This window comes from Podarcis raffonei, chromosome Z, assembly GCF_027172205.1.
Source record: "Podarcis raffonei isolate rPodRaf1 chromosome Z, rPodRaf1.pri, whole genome shotgun sequence".
In the NCBI taxonomy this organism is placed as follows: domain Eukaryota; kingdom Metazoa; phylum Chordata; class Lepidosauria; order Squamata; family Lacertidae; genus Podarcis; species Podarcis raffonei.
Genome location: NC_070621.1, coordinates 898,571 through 918,570, shown reverse-complemented (window position 1 = coordinate 918,570; position 20,000 = coordinate 898,571). Strand labels below are relative to the sequence as shown.

The 20,000-nt window shown below is 27.8% G+C and overlaps 1 protein-coding gene across 1 annotated transcript in view; it reads left to right on the top strand.

Annotated features, from left to right (window-relative positions):
• SPTAN1 (spectrin alpha, non-erythrocytic 1) overlaps window positions 1-20,000 on the top strand; it is a 194,926-nt gene that overhangs the window by 22,222 nt on the left and 152,704 nt on the right. The window contains 9 exon segments of the mRNA XM_053373414.1: window positions 1-93; window positions 962-1,106; window positions 5,703-5,857; window positions 9,415-9,550; window positions 10,485-10,586; window positions 12,053-12,190; window positions 15,974-16,084; window positions 18,410-18,487; window positions 19,056-19,211. The exon segment at window positions 1-93 is cut by the window's left edge and continues 41 nt beyond it. Of these exon segments, the coding sequence (XP_053229389.1) occupies window positions 1-93; window positions 962-1,106; window positions 5,703-5,857; window positions 9,415-9,550; window positions 10,485-10,586; window positions 12,053-12,190; window positions 15,974-16,084; window positions 18,410-18,487; window positions 19,056-19,211 (1,114 nt within the window).

Sequence of the window (20,000 nt, the reverse complement as noted above, 5' to 3'; positions counted from 1 at the left end):
AGAAGTCAACGCTTCCTGGCAGCGACTGAAGGGACTGGCTCTCCAGAGGCAGGGGAAACTTTTTGGGGCGGCCGAAGTCCAGCGCTTCAACAGGTGGCCGGTTTTTCCTCTATTTTATTCTATTCTATTCTATTATTTCCCTACATATTATTTTCCTTTTTTCATTTCATTTCATTTAAATTTATTTCCTTTCATTTCATTTCATGTAATTTAAATTCATTTAATTTCGTTTAAATTCATTTCATTTTGAATTTCCCTACATGTTATTTTCCTTTTTTCATTTCATTTCATTTCATTTAAATTTATTTAAATTTATTTCCTTTCCTTTCATTTCATGTAATTTAAATTCATTTAATTTAATTTAATTTCATTTAAATTCATTTCATTTTGAATTTTGAATTTCATTTTCATTTCATTTATTTCCTTTTCTCCTATTCCATTTTCTTTCGTGTTATTTTTTTCTATTTATATTCTATTTTAATTTTATTCTATTTCATTGCATATTATTTTCCTTTTTTAATTTAAATTAAATTAAATTCATTTAATTTAATTTAATTTAATATAAATTCATTTAATTCAATTTAAATTAAATTCATTTAATTTAATTAATATAAATTCATTTAATTCAATTTATTTTAAATTCATGTAATTTAAATTCATTTAATTTAATTTAAATTCATTTCAATTCATTTCATTTTGAATTCAATTTAATTTAAATTTTGAATTTCATTTTCATTTATTTCCTTTTATCCTGTTCCATTTTCTTTCATGTTAATTTTTTTCTATTTATATTCTATTTTAATTTCATCCTATTTCATTACATATTATTTTCCTTTTTTAATTTCATTTCATTTAAATTTGATTTAATTTTAATTTCATTTCATTTTTAATTCAATTTATTATTATTATTATTATTATTATTATTATTATTTATTCTATTCCGTTTCATTTTATCCCGCAGAGACGTCGACGAAACCATCAGCTGGATCAAGGAAAAGGAGCAGCTCATGGCGTCTGACGATTTCGGACGGGATCTGGCCAGTGTCCAGGCTCTCCTGCGCAAACATGAGGGGCTGGAGAGGGATCTCGCCGCCCTGGAGGACAAGGTGGGCGGGGCCGGCGGGCGATTGGACCAATCGGGAACAAGGGCGGGGCCGGCGGGCGGTTGGCCCAATCCGGGACGAGGGCGGGCCACAGAACAGGATGTCGTCCACGTAGAGGAGGAAGCTTTCTATTATCGTTTACCGTAATTTCCTGTGTATAAGGAAGGAGGGAGGAAGGAAGGAAGGAAGGAAGGAAAGAAGGAGAAAGGGAGGGAGGGAGGGAGAAAGGAAGGAGAAAGGGAAGGGAGGGAGGGAGGAAGGAAGGAGGGAGCGAGGGAAGGAAGTCAACGAATTGAACCCGTTTGCCGTAAAACCGATCCAGCCCCCCCCCTGAAAAATTTGGGGTCTTATATACGGATATTTAACTTAAATTTCTTTGCGTCTGTTTTTATGGAATACTAATATATATATAGATATGGATATATACGTATCATTAGTATTAGTAATACTAGTATTAGTATTGTAGCATTAGTGTTACTAATAGTATTAGTGTTACAGGATTATAATATTGGTATTACTAGTAATACTAATACTAATATTAGTATTATAGTATTAGTATTATAGTAAATGCAAATAGTAATATAGTATACTAATTTATAGAATACTAATATATACATAAATATGGATATATATGTATCATTAGTATTAGTAATACTAGTATTAGTATTGTAGCATTAGTGTTACTAATGGTATTAGTGTTACAGGATTATAATATTGGTATTACTAGTAGTACTAATGCTAATATTAGTATTATAGTATTAGTATTATAGTAAATGCAAATAATAATATAACAATATTAGAATATTAGAATATTAGAATAGAATAGAATAATATATACACACACACACACAATGTAATATAATAATAATAATATAGAATAATAGAGTAATATTAGTATTAGAATAATACTAATATATAGATGTATATGTATTCATATTAGTAATGCTAGCATTAGTATTATAGTATTGTAGTGTTAGTATTACTAATAGTATTAGTGTTGCAGTATTATAGTATTGGTACTACAAGTAATACTAATATTAGTATTATAGTAGTATTATAGTAAATACAAATAATAATATAACAATAGAATAGAATAGAATAATATATATATATATACACACACACAATGTAATATAATAATAATATAGAATAATAGAATAATATTAGTATTAGAATAATACTAATATATAGATGTATAGGTATTATTCATATTAGTAATGCTAGCACTAGTATTATAGTATTGTAGCGTTAGTATTACTAATAGTATTAGTGTTACAGTATTATAGTATTGGTATTACAAGTAATACTAATATTAGTATTATAGTAGTATTATAGTAAATACAAATAATAATATAACAATAGAATAGAATAATATTATATATTAGTATTATAGTATTAGTATTATAGTAAATGCAAATAATAATGTAACAATAGAATAGAATAGAATAATATAGATACACACACACACAATGTAATATAATAATAATATAGATTAATAGAATAATATTAGTATTAGAATAATACTAATATATAGATGTATAGGTATTATTCATATTAGTAATGCTAGCATTAGTATTATAGTATTGTAGCGATAGTATTACTAATAGTATTGGTGTTACAGTATTATAGTATTGGTATTACAAGTAATACTAATATTAGTATTTTAGTAAATACAAATAATAATATAAGAATAGAATAGAATAGAATAGAATAATACACACACACACACACACAATGTAATATAATAATAATATAGAATAATAGAATAATATTAGTATTAGAATAATACTAATATATAGATGTATAGGTATTATTCATATCAGTAATGCTAGCATTAGTGTTATAGTATTGTAGCGTTACTATTACTAATAGTATTAGTGTTACAGTATTATAGTATTGGTATTACAAGTAATACTAATATTAGTATTATAGTAGTATTATAGTAAATACAAATAATAATGTAACAATAGAATAGAATAGAATAATATATATACACACAAATGTAATATAATAATAATATAGAAGAATAGAATAATATTAGTATTAGAATAATACTAATATATAGATGTATAGGTATTATTCATATTAGTAATGCTAGCATTAGTATTATAGTATTGTAGCGTTAGTATTACTAATAGTATTAGTGTTACAGTATTATAGTATTGGTATTACAAGTAATACTAATAGTAGTATTATAGTAGTATTATAGTAAATACAAATAATATAACAATAGAATAGAATAGAATAATATATATACACACACAATGTAATATAATAATAATATAGAATAATAGAATAATATTAGTATTAGAATAATACTATTAGTATTAGAATAATACTAATATTATTATTAGTATTATTAGTATTATTATTAGTAATATTAATAGTATTAGAATAATACTAATATATAGATGTATAGGTATTATTCATATTAGTAATGCTAGCGTTAGTATTATAGTATTGTAGCATTAGTATTACTAATAGTATTAGTGTTACAGTATTATAGTATTGGTATTATAAGTAATACTAATATTAGTATTATAGTAGTATTATAGTAAATACAAATAATAATGTATTACAAGTAATACTAATATTAGTATTATAGTAGTATTATAGTAAACACAAATAATAATATAACAATAGAATAGAATAATATTACACACACACACACACACACACACACACAATGTAATATAATAATAATATAGAATAATAGAATAATATTAGTTTTAGAATAATACTAATATATAGATGTATAGGTATTATTCATATTAGTAATTCTAGCATTAGTGTTATAGTATTGTAGCGTTAGTATTACTAATAGTATTAGTGTTACAGTATTATAGTATTGGCATTACAAGTAATACTAATATTAGTATTATAGTAGTATTATAGTAAATACAAATAATAATGTATTACAAGTAATACTAATATTAGTATTATAGTAGTATTATAGTAAACACAAATAATAATATAACAATAGAATAGAATAGAATAATACACACACACACACACACACACACAATGTAATATAATAATAATATAGAATAATAGAATAATATTAGTATTAGAATAATACTAATATATAGATGTATAGGTATTATTCATATTAGTAATGCTAGCATTAGTATTATAGTATTGTAGCGTTAGTATTACTAATAGTATTAGTGTTACAGTATTATAGTATTGGTATTACAAGTAATACTAATATTAGTATTATAGTAGTATTATAGTAAATACAAATAATAATGTATTACAAGTAATACTAATATTAGTATTATAGTAGTATTATAGTAAATACAAATAATAATGTAACAATAGAATAGAATAGAATAATATATATACACACACACACACAATGTAATATAATAATAATATAGAATAATAGAATAATATTAGTATTAGAATAATACTAATATATAGATGTATAGGTATTTTTCATATTAGTAATGCTAGCATTAGTATTATAGTATTGTAGCGTTAGTATTACTAATAGTATTAGTGTTACAGTATTATAGTATTGGTATTACAAGTAATACTAATATTAGTATTATATTACTATTATAGTAAATGCAAATAATAATATAACAATAGAATAGAATAATACACACACACACACAATGTAATATAATATAGAAGAATAGAAGAATATTAGTATTAGAATAATACTAACATATAGATATAGATGTATATGTATTATTAGTAGTAGTGCTATTAGTATTAGTAATACTATTAGTACTATTACTATTAGTAATTGTATTAGTGTTACAGTATTATAGTATTGGTATTACGAGTAATACTAATATTAGTATTATAGTAGTATTATAGTAAATGCAAATAATAATATAACAATAGAATAGAATAATATTATACACACACACACACAGTGTCATATAATATAGAATAGAATAATATTAGTATTAGAATAATGCTAATATATATAGATGTATATGTATTATTAGTATTAATGCTATTAGTATTAGTAATACTATTAGTACTATTACTATTAGTAAGTGTATTAGTATTATAGTATTGGTATTACAAGTAATGCTAGTATTATAGTATTATAGTATTATATTATATTATAATTATTATAGTATTATAATATTATAATATAGTATTATTATAGTATTATAGTAGTATTATATTATTTGTATTAGTGCTATTAGTAATACTATTAGTACGATTACTATTAGTAATTGTATTAGTATTATAGTATTGGTATTACAAGTAATGCTAGTATTATAGTATTAGTATTATAGTAAATACAAATAATTAACAATTATATATATATATATATATATATATATATATACACACACACACACACACACACACACTATATTATTATATATATATATATAAATAATAACAATATAATAATAATATAAATTATGTATGTATATGTATCATTCCGTAAAAACGGATGCCAAGAAATTGAATTTCCATTCCCATTTATGAAATTTCAACCTTTATTAATATTTAATAAATACTAACTTATTAATATTTTATTTGATTTTGATATGTATTAATATCTTTATTGGGATTATATTCGTATTTTAACCCGCTTCATTCTCCTCCGTTTTTGTCCCCCGCCAGGTCAAGGCTCTGGGCGCCGAAGCCGACCGCCTTCAGGAGTCCCACCCTCCCAACGCCCCCCAGATCCACGTCAAGCGGGAGGAGCTGGTGGCCAACTGGGAGCAGATTCGCACCCGGGCCGCCGAGAGGCACGCCCACCTGAACGACTCCTACCGGTGAGGGGGCGGGCCGGTTGGGTGGGGGGCTGTCTCTGCACCTTTTATTATTATTATTATTATTATTATTATTATTACTGCTACTACTATTATGTTATTATTATTATTTATATTATTATTATTTATATTATTATTATTATTTATATTATTATTATTATTATTACTATTACTATTACTATTATTATATTATAAGGGGGCGGCCCGGTTTGGCAAGAGGCTCTCTCCACACCATTATATTATATATTGTTGTTGTTGTTACTATTACTATTACTACTATTATGTTCTTCTTCTTCTTCTTCTTCTTCTTATTATTATTATTATTATTATTACTATTATTATATTATAAGGGGGCAGCCTGGTTTGGTGAGGGGCTCTCTCTGCACCTATTATTATTATTATTATTATTATTATTATTATTATTATTATTACTACTACTACTACTATTATGTTATTATTATTATTTATATTATTATTATTATTATTATTATTATTATTATTATTATTATTATTATTACTGTTTTTATATTATAAGGGGGCAGCCTGGTTTGGTGAGGGGCTCTCTCCACCCCTTTTTATTATTATTCTATTCTATTCTCATTATTATTATCTTCTTGTTGTTTTGTTGTTTTCTTGTTGTTACTATTATTATTAATACTATTATTATTATTATATTATAAGGAGGCGGCCCGGTTTGGCAGGAGGCTCTCTCCACACCATTATATTATATATTGTTGTTGTTGTTGTTGTTGTTGTTGTTGTTGTTACTACTACTACTATTACTACTACTACTACTATTACTACTACTACTACTATTACTGCTACTGCTAAAAATAATAATATTATATTATTACCTGGCAGGCCTGGGCTTCCTCCTGCAGCGCTTGAGTGCTGCCGCCGTTATTACTATTACTATTATTCCTATTCCTATTACTAATACTACTACTAGTACTACTACTACTAACAACAACAACAAAAACAACAACAACAACATATTATTATTATTATTACTACCCGGCAGGCCTGGGCTTGCTCCTGCAGCGCTTGAGTGCTGCTGCCGTTATTACTATTACTATTATTACTATTACTACTACTACTACTACTACTACTAACAACAACAACAAAACAACAACAGCAACAACAACAACAATAATAATATATTCTTACCCGGCAGGCCTGGGCTTGCTCCCGCAGCGCTTGAATGCTGTCGCCGTTATTATTATTACTATTATTATTAATAATAATATTATTATGATTACTACTACTACTAACAATAATAATAATCTTACCCGGCAGGCCTGGGCTTGGTCCCGCAGCACTTGAATGCTGCTGCCGTTATTATTATTACTATTATTATTATTAATAATAATATTATTATGATTACTACTACTACTACTAATAATAATAATATATTCTTACCCGGCAGGCCTGGGCTTGCTCCCGCAGCGCTTGAATGCTGCTGCCGTTATTATTATTACTATTATTATTATTTATAATAATATTATTATTATGATTACTACTACTACTACTACTACTACTAAAAATAATAATAATAATATATTCTTACCCGGCAGGCCTGGGCTTGCTCCCGCAGCGCTTGAATGCTGCTGCCGTTATTATTATTACTATTATTATTATTAATAATAATATTATTATGATTACTACTACTACTAACAACAACAACGAAACAACAACAACAACAACAATAATATATTCTTACCCGGCAGGCCTGGGCTTGCTCCCGCAGCGCTTGAATGCTGTTGCCGTTATTACTACTACTACTACTACTACTACTACTAATAATAATAATAATATGATTACTACTACTACTACTACTAATAATAATAATATATTCTTACCCGGCAGGACTGGGCTTGCTCCCGCAGCGCTTGAATGCTGCTGCCGTTATTATTATTACTATTATTATTATTTATAATAATATTATTATTATGATTACTACTACTACTACTACTACTAAAAATAATAATAATAATATATTCTTACCCGGCAGGCCTGGGCTTGCTCCCGCAGCGCTTGAATGCTGCTGCCGTTATTATTATTACTATTATTATTAATAATATTATTATTATGATTACTACTACTACTAACAACAACAACAACAAAACAACTAATAATAATAATAATAATAATAATTATAATTATAATTATAATAATATATTCTTACCCAGCAGGCCTGGGCTTGCTCCCGCAGCGCTTGAATGCTGCTGCCGTTATTATTATTACTATTACTATTACTATTATTATTATTATTATTATTATATACACTTCCTGGTATTATTGTTATTAACTCTTCGTATTGTTGTTTTGTTGTTATATTATACACTTTCTGTTATCATTACTTTACTATTACTATTATTATTATTATTATTATACACTTCCTCCTCCTCCTCCTCCTCTTCTTCTTATTAAATCATAATTACTAAAGTGATTAGTAAAGTATTACAAAAGCAGTAAAATTAATCGGATCAATTAATAAAAATCCACCAGATTCATTCGTAAAATTAAAGAAACTAAAGTAATATGTTTCTTTAATTTTATGAATGAATCCGATGAATTTTTATTCATTCATCAGATTAAGTTTACTACTTTAGTTTCTTTGACTTTATTAATGAATCCGATGGATTTTTATTCATTCATCAGATTAAGTTTACTACTTTAGTTTCTTTGACTTTATTAATGAATCTGACGGATTTTTATTAATTGATCGGATTACTTTTTATTAATTTGATTGCTTTTATTACTTTAGTTTCCTTAATTTTATTAATGAATCTGATTCATGAATGAATTTTATTCCTTTATTTAATTTTATTAATTGACTTTGATTTTTATTTATCAATTTATTATTATTATTATTATTATTATTATTATTATTATTATACACTTCCTCCTCCTCCTCTTCTTCTTATTAAATCACAATTACTAAAGTGATTAGTAAAGTATTACAAAAGGAGTAAAATTAATCGGATCAATTAATAAAAATCCATCAGTCATTCATAAAATTAAAGAAACTAAAGTAATATGTTTCTTTAATTTTATGAATGAATCCGATGAATTTTTATTCATTCATCAGATTAAGTTTATTACTTTAGTTTCTTTGACTTTATTAATGAATCTGACGGATTTTTATTAATTAATCGGATTACTTTTTATTAATTTGATTGCTTTTATTACTTTAGTTTCCTTAATTTTATGAATGAATCGGATGGATTTTTATTCATGAATGAATGTTATTCCTTTATTTAATTTTATTTAAGAATGCTTAAGAATTAAATTCAATAAATGTCATTTAAAAAAGTGTAAAAATTAACTGTAACAAATGTCATTTCAAAACGAATAAAAATCAAATTCAACAAAAACCATTTAAAAATGAATAAAAAATAAATTTAATAAATGTCATTTAAAAATACATAAAGATTAAATTATTGATTTTTATTTATCAATTTTTTATTATTATTATTATTATTATTATTATTATTATTATTATTATTATTATTATTATTAAATACATATATTTCCCCCCAAAATGTGCCCCTCAAAAGCCTGCAGCGATTCCTGGCCGATTTCCGCGATCTCACCAGTTGGGTAACCGAAATGAAGGCTTTGATCAACGCTGACGAACTTGCTAACGATGTCGCCGGAGCCGAAGCCCTTCTTGACCGTCATCAGGAACACAAGGTAAATATTCTTTCGGCACCAGCAAATCCAGTTTTATTAATTTTTAAACGACATGAAATTTGATTTTTATGCCTTTTTAAATGACATTAAACTTAATTTTTATTCATTTTTAGATGACGTTAAATTTAATTTTTATTCATTTTTAAATGGCATTTGTTGAATTTGATTTTTTCTTGTTCAATGACCTTTATTGAATTTGATTTTTATTCATTTTTAAATGGCATTTGTTGAATTTGATTTTTTTCTTGTTAAATGACCTTTATTGAATTTGATTTTTATTCATTTTTAAATGGCATTTGTTAAATTTAATCTTTATGTATTTTAAATGACATTAATTTTAATTTTTAAGCAGTTTTAAACGACGTTTGTTAAATTTAATTTTTGAGCATTTTTAAATTACATTTATCTAATTTAATTTTTATGCATTTTTAAATGACGTTTATTAAATTTAATTTTTATTCCCTTTAAATGATGTTTATTGAATTTGATTTTTATCCATTTTTAAATGACATTAAATTTAATCTTTATGTATTTTTAAATGACATTTATTAAATTTATTTTTTATTCATTTTTAAATGACATTTATTGAATTTAATTCTTAAGCATTCTTAAATAACGTTTGTTACATTTAATTTTTATGTATTTGAAAATGACATTTATTTGAAAATGACATTTATTAGATTTAATTTGTATTTAATTTTTAAATGACATTTGGTAAATGTGATTTTTATCCATTTTAAAAGGACATTTGTTAAATTTAATTTTACGTTACAATTTTTCAATTTAAAATTTTTATTATTATTCAAAGTATCGTATTAAATTTCTCCAGGACACCCTGCCACTTACAATCCTTCCAGCTCATCCATTTATTTTGCTGCTGTTTATTACCTGATTAATTTGATTAAGTTTAATAAATCGATTTTTTCCCCTGCAGGGAGAAATTGATGCTCACGAAGATAGTTTCAAGTCGGCCGACGAAACGGGGCAAGCTCTCCTTACGGCTGGACATTATGCTTCTGCGGAAGTGAGAGAGAAGGTAAGGGTTAAATTATTAGGAAATTATTAGAGAATTATTAGGGAATTATTAGGGAATTATTAGGGAATTATTAGGAAATTGTTGGGAAATTATTAGGGAATTATTGAGAAATTATGTTGAAATTATTAGGGAATTGTTGGGAAATTATTAGGGAATTATTAGGGAATTATTTGGAAATTATTAGCGAATTATTCGGGAATTATTAGTGAATTATTAGGAAATTGTTGGGAAATTATTAGGGAATTATTGAGAAATTATGTTGAAATTATTAGGGAATTGTTGGGAAATTATAAGGGAATTATTGGGAATATTGTTGGGAGATTATTAGGGAATTATTAGGGAATGATTGGAAAATTATTAGGAAATTATTAGTGAATTATTGGGAAATTATTAGTGAATTCTTAGGGAATTATTGGGAAATTATTGGGAAATCATTGAGAAATCATTGGGAAATCATTGAGAAATTATTAGAATAGTATTGAGAAATTATTTGGGAATTTTTGGAAAATTATTGGGAATATTGTTGGGAGATTATTAGGGAATTATTAGGGAATGATTGGGAAATTATTAGGAAATTATTAGTGAATTATTGGGAAATTATTGAGAAATCATTGAGAAATCATTGGGAAATAATTGAGAAATTATTGGGAAATTATTAAAATAGTATTGAGAAATTATTGGGAAATTATTGGGAAATTATTAGGGAATTATTGGGAAATTAGGTTAGAGTTAGAGATCAGGCCTTATCCTTGGGGGTTAGGGGTCAGGGTTAGAGGTCAGGCATTGGGGGTTAGGGGTTTGTGTTAGGGTTAGAGGTCAGGCCTTAGGGTTCGGGTTAGGGGTCAGGGTTAGAGGTCAGGCATTGGGGGTTAGGGGTTTGTGTTAGGGTTAGAGGTCAGGCCTTAGGGTTCGGGTTAGGGGTCAGGGTTAGAGGTCAGGCATTGGGGGTTAGGGGGTTGTGTTAGGGTTAGAGGTCAGGCCTTAGGGTGCGGGTTCGGGGTCAGGGTTAGAGGTCAGGCATTGGGGGTTAGGGGTTTGTGTTAGGGTTAGAGGTCAGGGGTTTGTGTTAGGGTTAGAGGTCAGGGGTTAGGGGTTTGTGTTAGGGTTAGAGGTCAGGAGTTAGGAGTTTGTGTTAGGGTTAGAGGTCAGGGGTTTGTGTGAGGGTTAGAGGTCAGGCACTGGGGTTAGGGGTCAGGCATTAGTCTTGGGGGTTAGAGATCAGGGTTAGAGGTCAGGCATTGGGGGTTAGAGGTTAGAGGTCAGGCTTTGGGGGTTAGAGGTTAGAGGTTAGGCTTAGTCTTAATTTAAACATTCTTTTAAATTCATTAGATATCATTTCCCCCCCAAAAAATCCAATTTTTTTCATTTTAACGAACTTTATTTTAAACGTTTCGCCCCCAAAAACCCGTTTTCTCTCGTTTTCCCGCCCCCCGACCTCTGACCTCTGACCTCTCTCCGCCCCCCAGCTGACCGTCCTATCGGAGGAGCGAGCCGCCCTCTTGGAATTGTGGGAACTTCGGCGCCAGCAATACGAACAATGTATGGATCTCCAGCTTTTCTACCGGGACACCGAGCAAGTTGACAACTGGATGAGCAAACAGGAGGTCAGGATTCGAACCCGGAGCATATTGCTTTTAATATTAAATATTAAATATTAAATATTAAATATTAAATATTAAATATTAAGTATTAAATATTAAATATTAAAAATTAAAATTAACATTCTGTTTTATAGAATAGAATATTTTAAATATTGTTATTTAAAATCTATTCTATATTGAATAGAATGGAATATTTAATATTAAATTTAATATTAAAATTAATATTAAAATTAACTTTCTGTTTTATAGAATAGAATATTTTAAATATTGTTATGTGAAATCTATTCTATATTGATTAGAATGGAATATTTAATATTAAATTTTAATATTATAAAATATAATAGAATATTTTAATATTAAATTTAATATTAAATTCAATATTAAAATTAACATTCTGTTTTATAGAATAGAATACTTTAAATATTGTTATGTAAAATCTGTTCTATATTGAATAGAATGGAATATTTAATATTAAATTTAATATTAAATTTAATATTAAAATTAACATTCTGTTTTATAGAATAGAATATTTTAAATATTGTTATGTGAAATCTATTCTATATTGAATAGAATTGAATATTTAATATTAAATTTAATATTAAATTTAACATTCTGTTTTATAGAATAGAATATTTTAAATATTGTTATGTGAAATTATTCTATATTGAATAGAATGGAATATTTAATATTAAATTTAATATTAAAATTAACTTTCTGTTTTATAGAATAGAATATCTTAAATATTGTTATGTGAAATCTATTCTATATTGAATAGAATGGAATATTTAATATTAAATTTAATATTAAATTTAATATTAAAATTAACATTCTGTTTTATAGAATAGAATACTTTAAATATTGTTATGTGAAATCTATTCTATATTGAATAGAATGGAATATTTAATATTAAATTTAATATTAAATTGAATACTAAAATTAACATTCTGTTTTATAGAATAGAATATCTTAAATATTGTTATGTGAAATCTATTCTATATTGAATAGAATGGAATATTTAATATTAAATTTAATATTAAATTTAATATTAAAATTAACATTCTGTTTTATAGAATAGAATATTTTAAATATTGTTATGTAAAATCTGTTCTATATTGAATAGAATGGAATATTTAATATTAAATTTAATATTAAAATTAACATTCTGTTTTATAGAATAGAATATCTTCAATATTGTGATGTAAAATATATATTGAATAGAATATATTTTGTAGAATGGAATATTTTAAATATTGTGATGTAAAATCTATTCTATATTGAATAGAATAGAATATTTTTAAGATCCTTATGTAAAATATATTCTATATTGAATAAATATCGTTATGTAAAATCTATTCTATATGGAATAGAATAGAATATTTTAAATATCCTTATGTAAAATATATTCCATATTGAATAGAATAGAATATTTTTAAGATCCTTATGTAAAATATATTCTATATTGAATAAATATCGTTATGTAAAATCTATTCTATATGGAATAGAATAGAATATTTTAAATATCCTTATGTAAAATCTATTCTATATTGAATAGAATAGAATATTTTAAATATCCTTATGTAAAATCTATTCTATATTGAATAGAATAGAATATTTTAAATATCCTTAGGTAAAATCTATTCTATATTGAATAGAATAGAATATTTTAAATATCCTTAGGTAAAATCTATTCTATATTGAATAGATATCATTATGTAAAATATATTCCATATTGAATAGAATAGAATATTTTAAATATCCTTATGTAAAATCTATTCTATATTGAATAGAATAGAATCTTTTTAAGATCCTTATGTAAAATCTATTCTATATTGAATAGATATCATTATGTAAAATCTATTCTATATTGAATAGAATAGAATATTTTAAATATCCTTATGTAAAATCTATTCTATATTGAATAGATATCATTATGTAAAATCTATTCTATATTGAATAGAATAGAATATTTTAAATATCATTATGTAAAATCTATTCTATATTGAGTAGAATAGAATATTTTTAAGATCATGATGTAGAATATATTCTATATTGAATAGATATCATTATGTAAAATACATTATATATTGAATAGAATATATTTTTAATATCATAATGTAATATTTAGTTATGTATTTAATAGAATATAATATTTTAAATATCATTATGTGAAATATATGATATATTGAATAGAATAGAATATTTTTAATGTTATGTAAAATATATGATATATTGAATAGAATAGAATATTTTAAATATCCTTATGTAAAATCTATTATATATTTAATAGAATAGAATATTTTTAATATCATGATGTGAAATATATTATATAATGAATATTTTAAATATCATGATGTAAAACATATTCTATATTGAATAGAATATTTTTAATATCATTGTGTAAAAGACAACTGGATGAGCAAGCGGGAGGTCAGGACTCGAACCCGGAGCCCGGAAGGTTCCGGAAGCCCAGGGAGGAGAGTCTCTAATTCTGGAGAGGCTCTGATTCGAACCCGCAACCCGAAGGCCTGACCTCTAACCCGGACACAAACTCCTGACCCCTAATGTCTGAGCTCTAACTCGAACCCCGAACCCGAAGGCCTAACCTCTAACCCGGACACACACCCCTGACCCCCAGTGCCTGACCTCTAACCCCCGACCCTAAGACAAACCCCTAAGGCCTGACCTCGTAACTCGAACCCCTAACCCTAAGGCCTGACCTCTAACCCTAACACAAACCCCTAACCCCTGACCTCTAACCCTAACACAAACCCCTAACCCCTGACCTCTAACCCTAACACAAACCCCTAACCCCTGACCTCTAACCCTAACACAAACCCCTAACCCCTAACCTCTAACCCTAACACAAACCCCTAACCCCTGGCCTCTAACCCTAACACAAACCCCTAACCCCTGACCCCTAACCCTAACACAAACCCCTAACCCCTGACCTCTAACCCTAACACAAACCCCTAACCCCTGACCTCTAACCCTAACACAAACCCCTGACCTCTAAACCTAACACAAACCCCTAACCCCTGACCTCTAACCCTAACACAAACCCCTAACCCCTGACCTCTAACCCTAACACAAACCCCTAACTCCTGACCTCTAACCCTAACACAAACCCCTAACCTCTGACCTCTAACCCTAACACAAACCCCTAACCTCTAACTCTTTCCACTATCTCTAACCCCCAACCCAACTCTAAGGCCTGACCTCTAACCCTAACACAAACCCCTAACCCCTGACCTCTAACCCTAACACAAACCCCTAACTCCTGACCTCTAACACAAACCCCTAACCCCCAATGCCTGACCTCTGACCCTAACACAAACCCCTAACCTCTCTTACCCCTAACCCTAACAAAAACCTCTGACCTCTAACCCTCACACAAACCCCTGACCTCTAACCCTAACACAAACCCCTAACCCCCAATGCCTGACCTCTGACCCTAACACAAACCCCTAACCTCTCTTACCCCTAACCCTAACAAAAACCTCTGACCTCTAACCCTCACACAAACCCCTGACCTCTAACCCTAACACAAACCCCTAACTCCTGACCTCTAACCCTAACACAAACCCCTAACCTCTAACTCTTACCACTATCTCTAACTCCCAACCCTAACACAAATGCCTAATTTAATAATATTTAATAATATTTAAAATAAAATTTAAATTTAATAAAATAATAATAATAATAATAATAATAATAATAATAATAATAATAATTTATTTTTTATTTTACTTTATTATTAAAAATAAATCATTTTTCTCCCTTTTCCAGGCCTTCCTGCTGAACGAAGATCTGGGCGATTCTCTCGACAGCGTGGAAGCGCTGCTGAAAAAGCACGAAGATTTTGAGAAATCCCTCAGCGCCCAGGAAGAAAAAATCACGGTAATTCCTTTCATTTTAACAATTTCGGTTTCCGTTTTAATAACATTTTAACGACAATTTCCACTTCCTTTTTAATTTTCACGGTCATCATTTTCACGTTAATAAAGGTCATTTCCCTATAATTTGCATTTCAATAAATTCCATTTTAATAATTAACATTTTTACAATTCCCACTTGCATTTTAATTTTCACGGTCATCATTTTCACGGTAAAAATGGTCGTTTTCCTAGTTTTTCCCTATAAATTCCGTTTCCGTTTTAATAATTTCCATTTTAATAATTTCCATTTTAATAATTAACATTTTTACAATTCCCACTTGCATTTTAATTTTCATGGTCATCATTTTCACGGTAAAAATGGCCGTTTTCCTATTTTTTCCCTATAAATTCCATTTCCGTTTTAATAATTTCCATTTTAATAATTTCCATTTTAATAATTAACATTTTTACAATTCCCACTTGCATTTCAATTTTCACGGTCATCATTTTCACGGTAAAAATGGTCGTTTTCCTATTTTTTCCCTATAAATTCCATTTCCGTTTTAATAATTTCCATTTTAATAATTTCCATTTTAATTATTAAGATTTTCATTTTCATGGTAATAATTTATCATTTCAATTTTAATCATTTCCCCTCCCTTATTAATTTTCATTTTAATTTCGGTTTCCATTTTAATAATTTCCATTTTAATAATTTCCATTTTCATTTTCATGGTAATAATTTATCATTTCAATTTTAATCATTTCCCCTCCCTTATTAATTTTTATTTTAATTTCGGTTTTCATTTTAATTTCGGTTTCCATTTTAATCATTTCCAATTTAATAATTTCCATTTTCATGGTAATAATTTATCATTTCAATTTTAATCCTTTCCCCTCCCTTTTTAATTTTCATTTTAATTTCGGTTTCCATTTTAATCATTTCCATTTTAATAATTTTCATTTTCATGGTAATAATTTATCATTTCAATTTTAATCATTTCCCCTCCCTTATTAATTTTCATTTTAATTTCAGTTTCCATTTTAATAATTTCCATTTTCATTTTCATGGTAATAATTTATCATTTCAATTTTAATCATTTCCCCTCCCTTATTAATTTTCATTTTAATTTCGGTTTCCATTTTAATCATTTCCAATTTAATAATTTCCATTTTCATGGTAATAATTTATCATTTCAATTTTAATCATTTCCCCTCCCTTATTAATTTTAATTTTCATTTCAGTTTCCATTTTAATAATTTCCATTTTCATTTTCATGGTAATAATTTATCATTTCAATTTTAATCATTTACCCTCCCTTATTAATTTTCATTTTAATTTCGGTTTCCATTTTAATAATTTCCATTTTCATTTTCATGGTAATAATTTATCATTTCAATTTTAATCATTTCCCCTCCCTTATTAATTTTCATTTTAATTTTGGTTTCCATTTTAATCAGTTCCATTTTCATGGTAATAATTTATCATTTCAATTTGAATCCTTTCCCCTCCCTTTTTAATTTTCATTTTAATTTCGGTTTCCATTTTAATCATTTCCATTTTAATAATTTTCATTTTCATGGTAATAATTTATCATTTCAATTTTAATCATTTCCCCTCCCTTATTAATTTTCATTTTAATTTCGGTTTCCATTTTAATAATTTCCATTTTCATTTTCATGGTAATAATTTATCATTTCAATCTTAATCATTTCCCCTCCCTTATTAATTTTCATTTTAATTTCAGTTTCCATTTTAATCATTTCCATTTTCATTTTCATGGTAATAATTTATCATTTCAATTTTAATCATTTCCCCTCCCTTATTAATTTTCATTTTAATTTCGGTTTCCATTTTAATCATTTCCATTTTAATCATTTCCATTTTCATGGTAATAATTTATCATTTCAATTTTAATAATTTCTCCTCCCTTATTAATTTTCATTTTAATTTCAGTTTCCATTTTCATAATTTCCATTTTCATGGTAATAATTTATCGTTTCAATTTTAATCATTTCCCCTCCCTTATTAATTTTCATTTTAATTTCAGTTTCCATTTTAATAATTTCCATTTTCATGTTCATGGTAATAATTTATCATTTCAATTTTAATCATTTACCCTCCCTTTTTAATTTTCATTTTAATTTTGGTTTCCATTTTCGCAATTTTCGTTTTCAGAGTAAGAATTCATAATTTCAATTTTAACCGTTTTCCTTTCCTTTTTAAATAAATATTTTAAATAGTAAATATTGTTCTTAGTGCCGCTGTTCTGTTGTCAGTAATTCAAATTTGATTTTTTAAGGGTCGTTTTCCTTTTTAATTTCCCTTTTTAATTTCCATTTTTAGGCCCTGGACGAATTTGCCACCAAGTTGATGCAGAACAATCACTATGCCAAAGAAGACGTTTCGAGCCGGAGAGACGCGGTAAGTTTATTCCTCCCCCCCCCCAATATTTCCTATTATTTCAATTTATTTTAATTTATTTCATATTCTTTATTGTTTCATATTAATTTATTCTAACTTATTTCATATTCTTTTCTTCTATTCTATTCCATTCCATTTTATCCCCCTAATATTTACTATTATTTCAATTTATTCTAATTTATTTCATATTATTTAAATTTATCCAATTATATTATATTACATTTATAATTAATATTATATTTATTATATTACACTTATTATTAATATTATTATATTGCATTTATTATTATATTTATTGTATTACATTTATTATTATTATATATTATATTACATTTATTATTATATTTATTGTATTCTATTTAGAATTAAGATCATGATATTTAATATATTACATTTTTTATTAATATTACAATATATTATATTATATTACATTTATTATTCTATTTATTGTATTCTATTTAGAATTAAGATCATGATATTTAATATATTACATTTATTATTTCTAATATTTATTGTTGTTGTTATTATTATTATTATTATTATTATTATTATTATTATTATTATTCAGCTCTTGAACCGCCGCAACGCCCTCCATGAGAGAGCGCTCCGCCGCCGGGCGCAACTCGCCGACTCCTTCCATCTCCAGCAATTCTTCCGCGACTCGGACGAACTCAAGAGTTGGGTCAACGAGAAGATGAAGACCGCCACCGACGAGGCCTACAAGGTTCGGGGGCCCGTTTCCTGTCCCACTTCCTGTCTAGGCCACGCCTCCTTTCCCATTGCCTGTCTGGGCCCGGATACTTCCCCATTTCCTGTCTGGGCCCGGATTCCTTCCCCATTTCCTGTCTGGACCCGGATTCCTTTCCCATTTCCTGTCAAGGCCCAGATTCCTTTCCCATTTCCTGTCTGGGCCCGGATTCCTTCCCCATTTCCTGTTGGGGCTGGACTTGTTTCCTGTTTGGGCCAGGATTCCTTCCCTGTTTCTTGTCGGGGCTCGGATACTTCCCCATTTCCTGTCTGGGCCCAGATTCCTTTCCCATTTCCTGTTGGGGCTGGACTTGTTTCCTGTTTCCTGTCAGGGCCTGGATTCCTTTCCTGTTTCCTGTCGGGGCCTGGGCTCCTTCCCCGTTTCCTGTCTGGGCCCAGATTCCTTCCCCATTTCCTGTCTAGGCCCGAACTCCTTTCCCGTTTCCTGTCTCGGCTCGGATTCCCTTCCCGTTTCCTGTTGGGGCCCGGATTCCTTTCCTGTCTGGGCCCAGGCTCCTTTCCCGTTTCCTGTCTGGACCTGGACTCATCTCCTGTCTGAGCCCGAACTCCTTTCCCGTTTCCTGTCGGGCCCCGGATACTTCCCCGTTTCTTGTCTCAGCCCGACCTCCTTTCCCGTTTCCTGTCTGGGCCCGGACTCCTTTCCTGTTTCCTGTCTGGGCCCCGCCTCCTTTCCCGCTTCCTGTCTGGGCCCGGATACTTCCCTGTTTCCTGTTGTGGCCCTGACTCCTTTCCCATTTCCTGTCTC